Here is a 17,949-nt window from a genome sequence, read left to right as displayed (position 1 = left end):
AGCAGAATAATCATAAATTGTTTAAAACTAAAGAAAAACAAAAGTGGTACTTATAAAATAACTGTAAGTTAGCTAAAGTAGTATTAATAGGAAAATAAATAGACTTTAAGTACATACATAATAAAGTTTAAAAATTAAAAATTAATTAACTGTTTTCCTTTTAAGAAAGTAGTAAAAGAAGAAAAAATGGCATTAAATAAGTATGTATCATTAATAACTTTAAATGCAAATTGATTAAATGCTCCAGTCAAAAGATATAAGGTAGGAGAATGAATAAGAAAACATGACCCATATATATGCTGTCTACAAGAGACCCACCTGAGGGCAAAATATTCACCCAGCCTGAAAGTGAAGGAATGAAAAAAATATTCCATGCAAATGGAAACCAAAAAAATGCGAGTAGCAATACTTATTTCTGACAAAATAGACTTCAAAATAAAGACCATAACAAGAGACAAAAAAAGACACTATATAATACTAAAGGGATCAATCCAACATGAGGAAATAACCCTTATAAATATATATGCACTCAATATAGGAGCACCTAAATATATAAAAAATTTCTTGGTGGATTTTAAGAGGGAGATCGATAGCAACACAATCATAGTGGAGGACTCTAAAACTCATTGTCATCATTGGACAGATCATCAAGACAAAAAATCAACAGGGAAACAGAGACCTTAAATGAAACACTAGTTCTAATGGATTTAATTGACATTTACAGAACATTTTATCCCAAAGCAGCAGAATACACATTCTTTTCAAGTGCACACGGAACATTCTCAAAAACAGACCACATATTAGGGCACTAAACAACTTTCTGCAAGTTCAAGAAGACTGAAATCCTATCAGGCATCTTCTCAGATCACAATGGCATGAAACTAGAAATCAACCACTATAAAAAAACTCAAAAATATTCAAACACATGGAGGCTAAATGGCATGTTATTAAACAATGAATGGGTTACCAATGAGATCAAGGAAGAAATCAAACACTTCCTGGAAACAAATGAAAGTGATCACACAACAACCCAAAATCTGTGGGATGCAGTGAAAGCAGTCCTGAGAGGAAAGTTAATAACATTACAGGCATACCTCAAGAAACAAGAAAAAGCTCTAATAAACCATATAACACAACAACTAAAAGTATTAGAAAGAGAATAGCAAGAAAAGCCCCGAGGAAGTAGAGGAAGGAAATAATAAAGATCAGAGCAGAAATTAATGAGATAGAGCCTAAAATAATAATGTAAAAGATCAATGAAATCAAGAGCTGGTTTTTTGAAAAGATAAATAAGATTGATGCATCTTTTACCAGACTCACCAAGAAACAAAGAGAGAAGACCCAAATAAATAAAACCAGAAATGAAAGAGGTGATATAACAACTGACTCAACAGAAATACAAAGGATTGTAAGAAAATACTATGGATGACAATATACCAACAAACTCGACAACATAGGTGAAATGACAAATTCCTAGACGCATACAATCTTCCAAAGCTGAATCAGGAAGAAGGAGAAAACCTGAATAGGTTAATAACAACTAATGAAATTGAAGCAGTAATCAAAAAACTCCCAGCAAACAAAAGTCCTGGACCAGATGGATTTACAGGCAAATTTTACCAAACATTCAAAGAAGGATTAACACCTATTCTATTCAAACTATTCCAGAACATTCAAGAAGAGGGAAAACTCTCAAGGTCTTTTTATGAGGCCAGCATTAGCCTCATCCCTAAACAAGATAAAGACACTACAAAGAAAGAAAATTACAGACCAATATCCCTGATGAACATAGATGGTAAAATCTTCCACAAAACACTAGCAAACTGGATGCAGCAATACATTAAAAAGATCATACACCACAATCAAGTGGGATTTATTTTAAGGATGCATGGCTGGTATAATATTTGCAAATCAACAAATGTGATACATCACATAAACAAAGTGAAGGACAAAAATTCTTTGATCATATCAATATAAGCAGAAAAAGCATTTGACAAAATCCCGCACCCATTTCTGATAAAAACTCTCAGCAAAGTGAGAATAGAAGGATCATACCTCAACATAATAAAGGCCATATATGACAAACCTACCGCCAACATCATACTCAATGGGCAAAAACTAAAACCATTTCCCTTAAAAATAGGAACAAGACAGGATTGTCCCCTTTCACCACTCTTATTCAACATAGTACTGGAAGTCCTAGTCACAGCCATCAGACCAGAAAAACACATAAAATGCATCTAAATTGGAAAGGAGGAAGTAAAACTGTCATTATTTGCAGATGACATGATATTGTACATAGAAAACCCTTAAGACTCCACCAAAGTACTACCAGATTTGATAAATGAATTCGGCAAGGTAGCCAGATACAAAATTAACATCTGAAAATAGATGGCATTTTTATACACCAACAATGAACTCTCAGAAAGAGAAACTAAAATATATATATATATATATATATATATACCATTTACCATTGCAACTAAAAAAATAGGATACCTAGGATGTAACTTAACCAAGGATGTAAAAGACCTGTACTCGGAAAACTACAGGTCACTAAAAAAACAAATAGAGGAAGATATAAACAAGTGAAAGAATATACCACTTTCATGGATTGGAAGAATTAATATCATTAAAATGTCCATACTATCCAAAGCAATCTATAGATTCAATGCAATTCCTATTAAAATACTAAGAACATATTTCACAGAGCTAGAACAAATATTTCAAAAATTTATATGGAACCAAAAAAGGCCCCAAATAGCTGCAGCAATCTTGAGAAAGAATAACAGAGTTGGAAGGATCACTTTACTGGATATCAAACTATGCTACAAAGCCATTGTAATCCAAGCAGCCTGGTATTGGTACAACAACAGACATATAGATTAGTGGAACAGAACAGAGACCCAAGAAATGGATCCATGCCATTATGGTCAGTTAATATTTGACAAAGGAGGCAAGAGCATACAAAAGAGTAAAGACAGTCTCCTCAGTAAATGGTGTTGAGAAAATTGGACAGTTACATGATGAAAAATGAAACTAGTTCACCAACTTACTCCATACATGAGAATAAATTCAAAATGGATAAAAGACTTAAATGTAAGTCACGATACCATAAAAATCCTGGAAGAAAACATAAGCAGTAAAGTCACAGACCTCTCACATAGTGGAATTTTCACTGATAAAACTCCAAAGGCAAGAGAAACAAAAGAAAAAATAAACAACTGGGATTACTCTGCACAGCAAAAGAAATCAGCCTCAAAATAAAAGGAAACCCCATGGTATGGAAGAAAGTATTTGCCAAGGATGCATCTGATAAAGGGTTAATATCCAAACTATATAAGGAACTCATACAACTTAACAAAAGGAAGGCAAACAACCCAATTAAAAAATGGGCAAAGGACATGAATAAACACTTCTCCAAAGAGGACATACAGATGGCCAAGAGAGACATGAGAAAATGCTCAATGTCATTAATCATCAGAGAGATGCAAGTTAAAACCACAATGAGGTATCCACTTCACACCTGTCAGAATGGCTACCATCAACAAATCAAAAAATGACAAGTGCTGATGAGGATGTGGAGGAAAGGGCAGCCTAGTACCCTGCTGGTGGGAATGCAGGCTGGTACAGCCACTATGGAAAGCAGTATGGAGTTTCCCCAAAATATTAAATATCAAACTGCCATTTGACCCAGTGATTCCACTTCTAGGAATATATCCTAAGAAACCCAAAACACCAATCAGAAAGAATATATGCACCCCTATATTCATAGCAGTTCCATTTATAATAGCTAAGATCTGGAAATAGCCCAAGTGCCCATCAGTAGGTAAGAGGATAAAACAGCTGTGGTAAATTTACATCACGGAATACTATGCAGCTGTTAAAAAGAAGGATCTCTTACCCTTTGAGACAGCATGGATGGTTGTGGAGAGTACTATGCTAAGCGAAATAGGCCAGTCAGAGAAAGATAAGTATCACATGATCTCACTCATATATGGGATCTAATGAACAAAATAAATTGATGAACAAAGTGGATCCAGAGACATAGAAGCATGAAATAGACTGAAGAATCTCAGAGGGAAGGCAGGGGTAAGGGCGTCAGGGTAAAAGAGATTAACCTAAGAACCTATATGCATATATGCATAACCCATGGATACAGACAACAGTGTGGTGAAGACCTGGGGTGGGGGTGGGGGGAGTGCAGGGAAGAAGGGGTCAATAGTGGTAAAAGGGAGCATCTATAATACTTTCAACAATAAAGGTGAATTTTAAAGAATCTGTAGACTCCTAAAACTAATGAGAGGTTTTGGGAATACTGCAAGATACAAGATGAATATTTTAAAAAACCCAATAGCTAAATGAAGGATGTAGATTGAAGTCTTTAGAGTAACTACTAAAGGCATATAAAACCAGTATATAACTTCCAAGCTAATGGTGGTGGATGGGAAGGAAGAATTATATTGTAAAAAAAATCAATCAAACCAAAATAAAATGCTGCTAAGGATATAGAATATTTGAATAAATCAATTAACCAATGACTTAATGCACACATTTAGAACACTTTTCATCACAATGCATAATAGACTTTCTTTTCAAGTGCACAAAAGACATGTGATAAAATTGACCAAATTCTGGGCCATAAAAGAAGCCTAAACAAATTTCAAAGAAGTAAAAGAATACATAATATGTTCTCTAACTATAATGCAATACAACCAGAAACCAATAACTGGAAGATAATTACTAAATTCTCATATGTTTTAAAATAAAAAATATACTCCTATGTAACCCATGGGTAAAAGAAACAAAAACAATGAAAATTAGAAAATATTTTGAACAAAATAATAACAAAAGCATATAAAAATTTGTGGAATGAAGCTAAAGCAATTCTTAGAGGGAAATTTATAGCTTTAAATGCGAATAGAAAAGAGAAAGGTTAAAAATCTGATTTAACCATCCATCTCAAGAAGTTAGGGAAAGAAGAACAAATTAAACCAAAAAAAGAGGAAGAAAGGAAACACTAAAGATAATAGTAATTCATTAAATAGAAAACAAAACAAACTATATATGATAAATAAAGCCAAAAAACTTGAGAAATAAAATTGAGACTAATAAAATTTAGAAATCCCTGTTGAGACTAATAAAAACAAAAAGAAATGCCACTATAGATATTAGAATAAGATAATATTTTTAACAATTTGATGCCACGATATTTGAAAATTTAGATGAAATGGATGAATGCTTGGAAAAATACACTCTACCAAAATGGGCAGAAGAATTAAAATTATAAAAAATTCCACATCTAGTAAAATTGAACCATAATTTAAAAACTTCCCCACAGAGAAATGGAAGCTAATATCCCACAATGAGGTCAATGTGGCTTCACTAGTGAATTCCACCTCATCTTTAAGGTAAAGAATGTCAACTTACCCAAACTCATCCAGAGAATTAAAAAAGAGAAAACAGAAGATAATTTTGGTTTATAAAGCAAAATTTGAAAAGAATGCTATGAGAAAAGAAAATAATAGCCAATCTTATTCATGACATGGATAAAAAAACATCCTTAAGAAACAGAATCTAGCAATTTATTAAAAAATAATATAGCACTACAAAATTGTGTTTATTCCAAGGATGTAAGGTTGGTTTACCACTTGATAATCAATCACTGTAATCAACCAGATTAATGGAATGGAGAAAATCATATTATCATCTTAAAAACTCAGAAAAGGCCTGGCCTGGGTGGTTCAGTGGTTGAGGGTCAACCCATGAGCCAAAGAGGTCACTAGTTCGATTCCAGCCATGTGCAGCTCAATCCCCCGTAGAGGGCATACAGGAGCCAGTTGATCGATGTTTCTCTCCTATCAATGTTTCTATCTCTCTCTCTCCTTTCCCCTCTGTCTAAATCAATAAAAACATTTCTTAAAAACCTCAGAGAAAGCGTTTGATAAAATTCAACATCCATTCATGATTTAAAAAAACAACACTAAAACCTCTTAGCAAAAGAAAGGAATTTCTTAATCTGATAAAGAGTATCTAAAACACACATGTGATGTGCGCACGCGGAAGATCCTTAATATAATTGGTGAGATGTTGAAAGCTTTTCCTTTGAGAGCAGGAAAAGAACAAGGATGCTTATTACCACTTCTAATTCAACAGTATACTGAAGGTTCTGGCTAGTGTTAGGGGGGAAAAAGATTGAAAAGTAAAAATACAATTTGTCATTTTTATATGATATAATTGTTTACCATAAATCCAAAAAATTTACAGATAAATTAGTAGAATTAATAATAATTTAGTGAAGTTGCTAATTGCAAGGTTAATAAAATAAATTGCATTTAGAACAACAAAAACAATTAGAAAAATAAAAATTTTAAAGGGATATAATTAATAATTGTATAAAAATATCAAATATCTAGGAATATATCTAACCCCAAATATACAAGTTTTCTATGCAGAAAATAAAAAACATTATAAAGAGAGATTGAAGAACACCTAGCTAAATGAGGGGCTATCTACTCTCATGGATGGAAGACTCAGTATTGTAAAGATTTCCATTCCCTTCAATCTGCAGATTCAATGCAATTCTAAACAAAATTGAATTGTGTGTGTGTGTGTGTGTATGTGTAATTTGACCAGCTGATTAGAAAATTTATATGGAAATACAGATGACTTAATAAGAACCAAACAATTGTGAAGAAGACCAAGATGGGTAGACTCCCTTGACTGGAAATCAGGAATATTAGAAAGCTATGATAAGTAAGATAGTTGCTCTCCTGGCATACAGGTAAAGGAAAGATCAATGAACAGAATAGAAAGTTCAGAATCAGACCGTGTCTGGCAGAGCAGTAAAGAAATGAAAGTCCAATCAGTGTGCTGAAACAATTGGATAGTCATATGGAAAAAGATGAAACTTGGTCCTTTCCTCACACCACACACAAAAAACCATTTCAAATGGAATGAGCCTTCTATAAGATAATATAGGAGAATGCCTTTTAAACTCATCAGGACACAAAAACATCTTACAAAGAGAAAGAACGATATAGCACATGGACTATGTTAGAACTAAAGCTTCTGTTAACCAAATGATACTCATAAGAGAAAAAGAAAATTACAGTGCAGAAAAGGTTTCTTGCAATACATGTAACAAATAACAGAGCTGAAAATCCAGAATACATAAAGAATCATATAAGTCAACTGGAAGAAAAAGAGCACAATCCAGGAGAAAAATGGACAAGGAAATGAATCAGACTTTACAAAAAAAGACATACAAGTGGCTAATAAATCTATGAACACTTTCTCAATCTTATTAGTAATCACAGAAATGCAAATGAAAGCCATCATGAGATACAACTATAGACCCACCCAATGACTAAAAATACAAAGGTGTGGTAAAAATGTGGAATACAGAACTTTCATACATTGCCAGTGAAGTAGAAACTGGCAGGTTTTGGAACACAGATGACATCATCTATGAAAGTTTGATACTCATTATGCTAAATGATCAATTATTGTAGTCCATGGTATATACTCAACAGAAATGTGGGCACAAGAAACATGTATTTCATAGCAGCATAATATATATGAGTAAAAACTGGAAGCAATCCAAATATAATAGAAAAAGTTTCCCTTTGCAATGCCAATATGCCTAAGAATAAATTTAGCAGAAGATACTCAAGACCATCATGAAGAAAAGTAAAATATTATTGAAAGAAACAAGATGGTTCAAATAAATAGAAAGCTATTTGGTATAACTCAATATTGTCCATTCTTTCAAATGAATCTACAAATTCTACACAGTTCCAATAAAAATCCTAAACTTATTTTATTGTAGAACTTGAAAAAATATTTCTAAAATTAAATGTAAAAGGGGACAAGAAAATTCTGTTTTTATCAAGATATATTATAAAGCTATAACAATTACAATAATGTGGTATAAAGAATTTAAAAATAGTCCCAAACATTTGTGAAACCTTGGCATATGGCTGAGAACAGATTACAATTCAATGAAGAATAAATGAGCATGCAATAGATGGTGTTGTGTTAGGACAATTGTCCATCCATATGGAAAAAAACACCTTCCTCCCAAATTCCAATGAGATTAAAGACCCAAATGTAAAAAGAATTGAAACTTCAATATTTTATAAGTAGACTATCTTTACTCAGTGTACAGGTGGATTTCTTTAACATGACAAGCACAAACCACACATACAAAAAGACGGATAAATTTCACAATGTAAATTATGAAAGTCTATAAGACAAAATAAATCACAATCAAATTTAAAAGACAACACAGTGGTAGAAGAGATTTTCAATATTAATTACTAACAAAAATTTAGCATCCAGATTATTTAAATAAGTCTTACAAATCAATAATAAAGTGCTTGAGTACCACACTACTGGTAATGTGCAGGTACCAAGCAATGAGAGCAAAACCAATATGAATGAAAACTTGAAAAAGATGCTGCTCTGGTGCATACCAGCTGAATACCAGCCCTCCAAACAATCCTAATGGAAAACCAATGAAAAGCATGTGAACACAGAGCAATATAAGTCCCCTCTCAACAACAACAACAAATTTTAATTAGAAATGAACGCTTTCCTTCAAGCAGGGACTTAGCTTTAATGAACAGAAAACTGAAGTCAGTTACATACACTATGAGCCATGTGAAGTGCCATTTTTGTACACGAAAAATAGTTAAAAACTGGCAGTTCCATATGGTTCAACCTCTATGTTCTCTATTTATCCATGTATTGTAATTTGCCAATATATACAGAATATTTAACCTGTAGAACTAACACTAAAACTTGCCTACTACTAATGGACTTGAAACTAATTTTCAGGTAAAACTAAAACTTGATTCTACTCAATCATATAAGACGATTTTAAAGAATTGTGTTTTCCTGGAATTCAATATAAAATCTAGCAAAAATGTAATTCCTTGTTAAAAATTGTGAATTTTGCTTAGATGACTATTAAAAGTCTAAAGCTAAATGAGAGAAAACCTAACTCAAATTAGTTGGATTTACAAACGGCTTTAAAAAACTTTTTACCCCACCAAAATCAACTTCTTAGTATCATTATACTATAAACATTTCAGATAATTTTTGATTTATGAAATAGTATTGCTGTTTGCTCCTTTAACCTTAAAAGGTTCTTACAAAGTTAAAGAAAAATCTTAAATAAAATTAAAGTGCTTTGACAGTTTCTAAAGTTAAACACAGTTTTTATTCTGACTGATATTTTGGCAAATCAAAAATGAAAAACCCCAAATAGTCAATAAAGAAGGGAAAGTATGCTCAACTTTTCTTAGTTCTTTTATGCCTGTTTTCTTTCCTTTCTTCTTCTTTCTCTATCTCCCTCTTTCCTTGTTTTCCTCCTTAACAACTATTAATACTGATTAAGTATGTTGCTTGTTCTTGTACTTTAATATATTTTTCTAATTTATTTAGAAAAAAGAGAAATAAAAAGGAAAAATGTTTTTACCTTTGCCTCCCTTACAGTGAATCACTACGATGTTTTTATCATCTTGAGCCATCCAATTTTGTACTTCTTTGGAAAATTTCACCATCTCACTGATTTCAAATATAAGATTTTTAGTTGAATTAAAAGACTTCCAAAGTATCAAGCCCAATGTAGTTAGCCCTCTTCTGACAGCCAACTTGGCATAGCACTTACCTCAGAGAGGGGACATTGTGATCATCAATCATGATTCGATGGACCCTGTAATGGAAGTACTTAGGATCATAAGCTCTTTCACCTAAAATAAATGATACATAGGTCATAGCTGTATACCTAATAAACATAGTAAATTATCAAGTTATGAATGTTATATTTTTCTATTAGAAATTCCTAATTCACCTTAAAAGGAGCTTTCTGACTGGCTCCTGCTAGACTAAAAGGCACTTAAGGGTCTCAAATACATAAAGATAGTAGTGGTTTGTCAATCTTGAGTAACCTAAGCTCAACTTATTTTGATTTGTTTAGTAGGCTTTATTTTTAATTTTCTAGCACGCTACGCATTACATTATGCTAGGGTAGTTAGACACCACAGAGCAGAAGCAAAGATGGCCAATAAAAATGCTTCCTGAAAATGTCTAATATACAGGAAGAGAAAAAAATCAGAAGAGGCAGAGCAGTAAGCTGGAACACAGTGTTTTTTACAGGGTTTTTCGTGTAGAGCCATGCTCTCCTCACGCCCCACCCCTAGTGGGTTATAGAATGCATTTGTTGAACTGTCTATCTTCAAAACACAAATTGGCAGGAAAACCAGAAATATTTTCCTAAAACTAATACCACTAGAGTAAACTCTTCCTAACATGGCTCCACCTCCACTTCCAGCTCCTGCCTGCCCCACCAAATAGGGCCAGCACAAGAGGGAGATTTTTTAACTCACTTCTCACCACCACCAAATACTTATGATTAAATGAAATGTAAAAATTGAATCATCATCTTATATGTAATGATCTACTTTCTATCTATAGTAGCAAAATATCTAGTCATGCACATACTGCAAAGATTGTAGACTTGATAGTGATTTCGATGCTTGGTATCCAGAAACCGCACAACTTCCTAAGAAAGATGGACACATATCTTACATATATCCACATGACAACAAAACCCATTTTCTAGGAATAACCTAAAATGGTTATTACCTTTTATTCACTTGTCTCTCACTTAGCACCTTTTAGGGGAGATTCAGAAAATATGAGGTTATGTATATTCCAAATCATATCTAACCCACTGATGGTTTTCAAATAACTCACACAAAGTTGTGCTTAACCACTTTGATTGGCCTCTACTATAATTGCACAGTGCTTAAGCTACCAGAAAAAGAAATTAGATGGTTAACTAGCTTTAAGTAAATTTGTTCCAAATCATTAATTCACAGTAATATATGGTTCTTATCTAGATCTAATCCTGAATTGATATGTCTTTTAAATAATGATCTGGATATTACAATATACCGAAACACTATTTAGATAAATAAATGCAAAAAAAATATGATATGGTTGCTTTTATATGCATGATAGAAAGAAACAAACATATCAACTTTTATGTAACTGGTAGCAATATGGAGACTTTTTTGTCTCTTGTGTTTTCTTATTTTATAAAATGAATATATATATGTGCATGTGTGTACATATATACATACTATGTGCATATATGCGTCACTTTTAAAATAAATAAGTAGTGATTATTTTTAAAAAAACAGTTACTTTACAGCACTAATATATTTCAGCAAACTTATCCATCTGAAACACACACACACACATGCATGTCTCTGTGCAACAAAATAAATGACTATTAAAAAGTTCAAAAATTGATTAGTATAGTACCCTAAGAGGAATGTTTACTGGCTTAATATTGAGAAAAATAAAATTAAGGTATCAAAGTGATGAATTTGTTAATTGGTTAGTCCCTGTCAAGTCAAAAAGATAAACATTCTAAGTCTGCATAGTACTGGGGTAGGGAGGATAAGTAGTCTTATTTACTTTAAAAAATTCATGGGATCCTAGATGAATTGAGGAATGAAATATAAAAACTCACAAATATCTCTAAGAAATTTAAGTGAACATTAGTCACTTTTTTGGATGAGGAAGAACTAAGTGTTAAATCAATGGAAAACTGACAGATTTAAGTGTGAACTCATAAAAATTTGAAATTTCTGTTTTAAAAATGCTTCAGTATAACAGAGAACAGGGGAGAAGATTTCTCAGTAAAATTGAGTGAATGGGGACTATGCCTAATGTAATCTATACATTAGTTATACTAGTATAAACTAATAACTCATTAACAACAATTGTAATCCCTCACCCTATAGTAAATGGGCCCAAAACAAATAAATTCACAAAAAAGAAGATCCCCTGGTTAAGAACCTACATAAAGAAATATTCACCCTCACCAATAAAGAAGTCAAAGCAACAGTGAAATGCCATTTTCACCCATGAAATTAGCCCTTTCCTTTTTAATAAGAAAATCCAATGCTGGCAAATATGGCATGAAAATAAAACCTTTGACTTATTGCTGATAGAATCCATTGGATTTGGCAATATATACTAAGAGCCCTAAAATATTCTTACTCTTCAACCAGATAATTTCACCCCTAGGAATCTATCCAAAAAAAGCTTTGTGCCTTCCTTGCTTGTGTTATTGAAAATAGTGACACCTAAATATCCAACATTAGATGTTAATTACAGCACTAATGAAATATCATACAACCATTAAAATACTGTCCTGAAACCTTCATTCTCTCAACAAGTAAATATTTTACAGTGGTTAATTTATGTGCAGCCTTCTTTAGTATATCCGCATATAGAGACAGTATTTGCTTTTTTATGGGAAAATTAATGTACATGAATGTTAAACTTCAGGGACATTTAAAATCACCTTCATATTTCTCTAAATGTATAAAAAGTAATCTTATCGATTTGATTTTTTTCCAGGAGTCCATCCTTGCCTCAATATGTAGGCAATTTACTGCTGTGTTTTCTGGTTTAAGTAGTTTACCTGAAGACTCCGAATACTTCTTACCCAAATGAACTGAAGAGAGACATAAAACACCTAGAGAAAACTTAAACTTTGCCAAGAAAGTACATTTTGGGGATCACAATCTGTTACCAGATGAACAGTTTCTGTCCTTGACCAGGATAAAGAATATTCAATTGTACCACTTGTGAAATTCTACCATTTACTCTGCGTACTATTATTCAGTAATGTTCAAAATATAACCCTACATGACTGCTTAGCATTCTCTCAGGAGTTAAGTATGGCCAGATCCAAATCTTGCACCCTTTAGTCAACCTTGATTTAAAACAGCTATAGGTGGCTTTTATCTTAAAAATGACAAAAGCATCTCTGTTCAGAATACACTGTTATCACTGAACGTGCAACCACTGAAGAAGTTACATTCCTAATTCTCAGTCTGCCCAGGTAACTGAACTAATAGCTCAGACTTGAGCCTGCACTTTGGCAAATGGTAGGAGTAAATATTAATATGAACAGTAGGTATGCCATCAGGGTGATTTATGACTTGGATTTTATGAAAAAAGATGATTATCTCTTCTTCAAATATGCTGATTAAAAATGGTAAAGGGATCAATGACCTATTAGAACTTTAGCAATATTCTAAGGAGATAACAGTATAATAACTGATAGAAACCAATAGCCTAGAGACCAGTCTAGAAGCCAAGAGTAATATCTTTGCTTTGATTTACATGCTAAATGAAGTTTTGACTTCTATTTAACACCCCAGCTAACATTGTTTTGCTAAATTGATATTTATCACCACCAGAACTACAGAAGAGAATTGGCTCTCCCGTCCGGCGTGGCTCAGTGGTTGAGCATCTACCCAGGACTCAAGAGGTCACAGGATTTCCAGTCAGGGCACATGCCCCTGTTGTGGGCTCAATCTCTGTATCCCTCTCCCTTTCTCTCTCTTTAAAAATCAATAAAAACATTTAAAAATAAAAGAAAATTGGCTCAATTTAGGCAATCATAATTAACTCACATTTATCAGGTCAACCTACTGAAAAAACAATATTGACAATCAAGGGATGCTTTATCCATAAAGATGGAGTCTGGCAATTTGGAGATGGTTGCCCTGAAATGCCATAATTTATCTAATAGACCCTGGTCAAATTACTCCATAATTATTCTTATAATATTCAAAATTAGGAAAGAGAGTGGTAGAATCATGTTTTACTTATAAATAGCATAACCTGAGTAAGATATGGTTCAGACCCTCCTCCTTATGGCCTTTTTGAATATTTACAAATGGATTTTATACAACTGCCCAAGTCTCAAGTCTCTGAATATGTATTAGTAGTTGTAAATTTTTTGCATATATAGAATTGTTTCCCTGCCCAATTCTTCAGCTTCCCTGTATCCACCTTATAGTGCCCTCTCACTCTAATATTGGGCTTCATGATGTAAGTTGATTTGGTCAATTAGATGATACAAAGCAGAGGCTTACAAAAGCCCTTGTAAGATTCTACTCTAGCTCTTGCCTTTGCCATCACCATGAGAACACATCCAGGCTAGCGCAATGGAGAATGAAGCCATGAGTTACCCCAGACACCCCAGCTAAGCTCATTGTAGACTGGCTTATAAGGACATTTTAAAAAAGGAAAATTGAAGATCAATCTTTCTCTTTAACTTATACACAAATTCTAAATAAAATATTAGTAAATTGAATCTAGGGATACATAAGAAGGATAATACTTTAAGACCAAAGGTGGTTTCTTCCAGGAATAAAAAATTTGGCTTAACATTTGAAAATCTCAACAGAAAAATATTTTATCTCAATAGATGCAAAAAAGTATCTGATATGTTCAGCATCATTTCATAATTAAAGATTCTTAGCAAACTAGAAATAAAATATTTTCTTAATCTAGTAAAGATAGCTACAAAAAGCTTCTAGAAAGCATCATTCTAACAGTGAAACACAATTCTTTCCACCTAATTTAGGAACAAGGCAAGGCTCTCTACTCTTACCACTTCTATTCAACATTACAATTGAGGTCCTAGACAATTCAATAAAGAAAGAAAAATAAATAAAAGCTATAAAAAGTGGGAAGAAAGTAGTAACTTTACATGATTGTATACATAAAATACCCCAAATTAATTATTAAAAGAATGTGTGAATTTTTGAAGGGTGCTGGATATACATACAAAAATCAGCCATATCACATATATCAAACAACAAATAATTAGAAAATAAGATTTAAAAAATGCCATTTAAAATAGCACCAAAACCCATCAAGAAGGAATAAAACTAACAAAAGATATGCAAAGCCTTTATAGGGAAAACATTGCTAAAGGAAATTAAAGAAGTCCTAACTAGGTGGAAAGATAGATATATTATGTTTATGAGTTGGAAGACTCAGTATTTTTAGATATTGACTCTCCCCATTAAGCTATATTATCCATGTCATCTAAGTTAAAATACCAGCAGGGTATGTGTACGTGTGTGGAAATTAACAATCTGATTCTAAAGTTTATATGGAAATTCAAAGAACCTAGGAAAGCCAAGATAGTTTTATAGAGAAAGTACAAGAACTTCTGGGTTGGTTCGCAGGTGGAGGTATTAGGAGAAGGTGTGGAAGCACCCTACCCCTTCCCCCACACTTTGCCCTATGCATCTCCTCCATGTGGCTATTCCTGAGTTGTATCATTTTATAATAAATGGGTAATCTTATCATCAGGTAGAGTAGTCAACAAATGAAGTCTGAAGCTGAGAATAAGTCCCAAAAAGAGAAAATCCAGGAAATCAAACGAGAGAATCAAAAGAAAGAGAAAGAAACAGAAAATGATTCCTGACTATAAAGTGGGTATGTGATGGCATAACTCACTGATGTGGAAAAGAGCAGAGAAATCATTCACAGTGGGGGTGTCTGGTGCTTTAGTCTTAAGAGCAAAAAATCAGAAACAAGGCAATGGCCATCAATAGGAGAAATAATAAACAAGTTGTGGTATATACATACAATAAAATATAACAGCAATAAAAAGGAACTAACTAATGATATATGCAAGAATATGGGTGATTTTGCATATAATATATTCAGCAAAAGAAGCCAGACACAAAAAATAATACATTTTATATCCATTTGTATCTATTCCAAGAAGTAGCCCATAAAAGTAGAAATTAAAATAGTGCTTGCTTCTGGTTGGGAGGGGAATTGACTATAAAAGAGCACCAGTGAACTTCTCAGGATGCTGGAAATATTCTACATTTTGATTGTACTGTTAATATAGGTCAAATCTCATCAAACTGTATTCTTTTGTGTATTTTATAATATGTAATTATACAATAATATAAACATATTTAAATAAAAATAGAGATAAATATCATTAAGAAATGAAAATAAAAACTGATAACAAGATAACATATTTATTTTGAGTCATGGAATCTAAACCCTTGTACAGAGAAATCTGATAAATCATGATTTTAAAATGTAAAAACTAAAGATAAACAAATACAAAATTGAAGGATTTATATACAAATTCTCAAGACTTACTATAAAGTCATAATACTTAAAAGTGTGGTTTGGGCTCAGTTATAGACAATTATATAATGGAACAGAAGAGAGAATCCAGAAACAGACCTATGCATATATATTCATTTGATTCACAACAAATGCACTTTTTCAATTCACCGGTCGAGGGAGGGGGCGGGAAGGATACTCTTTTTTAAAAAAAATAAATATGTCTTTATTGATTTCAGAAAGAGGAATGGAGAGGGAGAGAGTTAGAAACATCAATGATGAGAGAGTCATTGATCTGCTGCTTCCTGCACACACCCCCCCCCCCCCACGGGGGACTGATCCCACAACCCGGGCATGTGCCCTGACCAGGAATCAAACCAAGATCTCCTGGATCATAGGTGGATGCTCAACCACTGACCCACACTGGCCAGACAGGATACTCTTTACAATAAACAATTGGATAGCTATGTGAAAAACATGAACCCTGACACCTTCTTTACATTTTTACAACAATTAATTAAAAGGAATGTAGTGTATTCAAGCAGTACAGTCTATTCAGCAGTAACAATACTGCTGAGGGGCACCTTGTTGGAGGGCTGGTGGCAGCGGCTTTGATCTCCCTTGTTCTCTGGCTCCTTTTGGTGTCCTCCTACCCCCTGCAGAAGTGTAGGGGGGTAGGAGGGTGTGTGGACAAGGGATGCATCCTGTCCTGGGGAAACCTTTGGAAGAAAGTAGAGGCTAGGAGGGACTTTCAAAATCCATGGACATCAAGAGACTGCAGTAGGCACTACAAGGTTTTGAGAAAATGAGGAAAAAGGTAGTTTGTCCTGTTTTGGATCAATTTCTTTGTCATGCTGCCAAGACTAGAGAAACAACAATTCAGTGGTCCCCTTTAAAGACTACTTCATTTTCAAACTGGTGAAAGTGATGGATGATTTCAGAACTCCAACTCTTGAACCAAGAAGTCTTCCTAACTCTAATGTTGGATATATTCCCTTCCTTTGATGAAATGAAGGAAAGAATACAGAAAAATTGTCCCTGGAGATAAGGGGAGAAGATGGATTATAGCTACTCTGTAGAACTGAAATTACAGTTTCTTAGTATCCCTTTTACTATTCAGCCCTAGGAGAATACCTAAAGGAACTAAAGAGAGAAACTACACAGGAACAGACAAATTTCTTAGAGGACTAGAAAAGAATGTGATGGTTGTTACCTGTGCTTATCCTTCTTCAGAGAAAAGCAATTCCAATAGTTTAAATAAGATGAATGGTGGTGTTTCTTGGAAATTCACCAAACTGTACTGAGAGTTCCCCTGACAAGAAGTGCTTTGCCTGAGGGCACAGACAGCGGAGTCTTTACAAACTTATAACAAAATTAGGACAAAAGTCACAGTGACCCTGACATCTCCATCAGAAGGTTTCTCAGAGGGCCTGTATAAAAATACAAATGTTCAAATGAAGATGCTGTGGAAGCTGAAGGGCATAAGGTAAAAAGACTCAGGTTTTACAAAGAAGGTAAAGTCAGAGAGATGGCCAAACAGTATCTAGTGAAATCTCTCCAGCTATGGTAGAAGAAACAGAATAACCACCTTCATCTAAGAATAAAGACAAAGAATGTAGTTGTATCAGGCAGCATTGTACAGAAGAGGATGAAGGGGAAGAAAGAGTCTTTAATGACAACAAGAAAAATGGGCCCAGAAAGAAAAAAATCAAGAAAACAAAACCAATGATGCCTTAACTGTGAATGAAGAGACTTTTTTTTTTTTTTTTTAATATATCTTTATTGATTTCAGAAAGAGGAAAGGAGAGGGAGAGAGACATAGAAACATCAATGATGAGAGAGTCATTGATCGAGCCCGCAACCCGGGCATGTGCCCTGACCGGGAATCGAACCCCGATCGCCTGGATCCCAGGTCGACGCTCAACCGCTGAGCCACGCCCGGCTGGGCTGAATGAAGAGACTTCT

General features: G+C 33.6%; 1 protein-coding gene and 1 pseudogene across 2 annotated transcripts in view; one reads left to right on the top strand and one right to left on the bottom strand.

Annotated features, from left to right (window-relative positions):
* Positions 1–17,949, bottom strand: part of LOC308552447 (phosphatidylinositol 3,4,5-trisphosphate 3-phosphatase TPTE2-like) — a gene marked incomplete at its 5' end in the record, with an annotated part of 89,743 nt that overhangs the window by 29,552 nt on the left and 42,242 nt on the right. Inside the window, 3 exons of the mRNA XM_081127742.1 lie at positions 9,485–9,573; positions 9,677–9,758; positions 10,510–10,570. Coding sequence (XP_080983868.1) covers positions 9,485–9,573; positions 9,677–9,758; positions 10,510–10,570 — 232 coding nt within the window. The remainder of the gene's footprint in view (positions 1–9,484; positions 9,574–9,676; positions 9,759–10,509; positions 10,571–17,949) is intronic.
* LOC308553538 (serine/threonine-protein phosphatase 4 regulatory subunit 2 pseudogene) lies at positions 16,745–17,554 on the top strand (annotated as a pseudogene). Its single transcript has 2 exons — positions 16,745–17,059; positions 17,111–17,554. The product of its transcript is annotated as a serine/threonine-protein phosphatase 4 regulatory subunit 2 pseudogene (transcript).

This window comes from Miniopterus schreibersii (genome assembly GCF_964146895.1).
Source record: "Miniopterus schreibersii genome assembly, chromosome: 2".
Lineage (NCBI taxonomy): Eukaryota > Metazoa > Chordata > Mammalia > Chiroptera > Miniopteridae > Miniopterus > Miniopterus schreibersii.
This window is presented reverse-complemented; position numbering and strand designations above follow the sequence as displayed.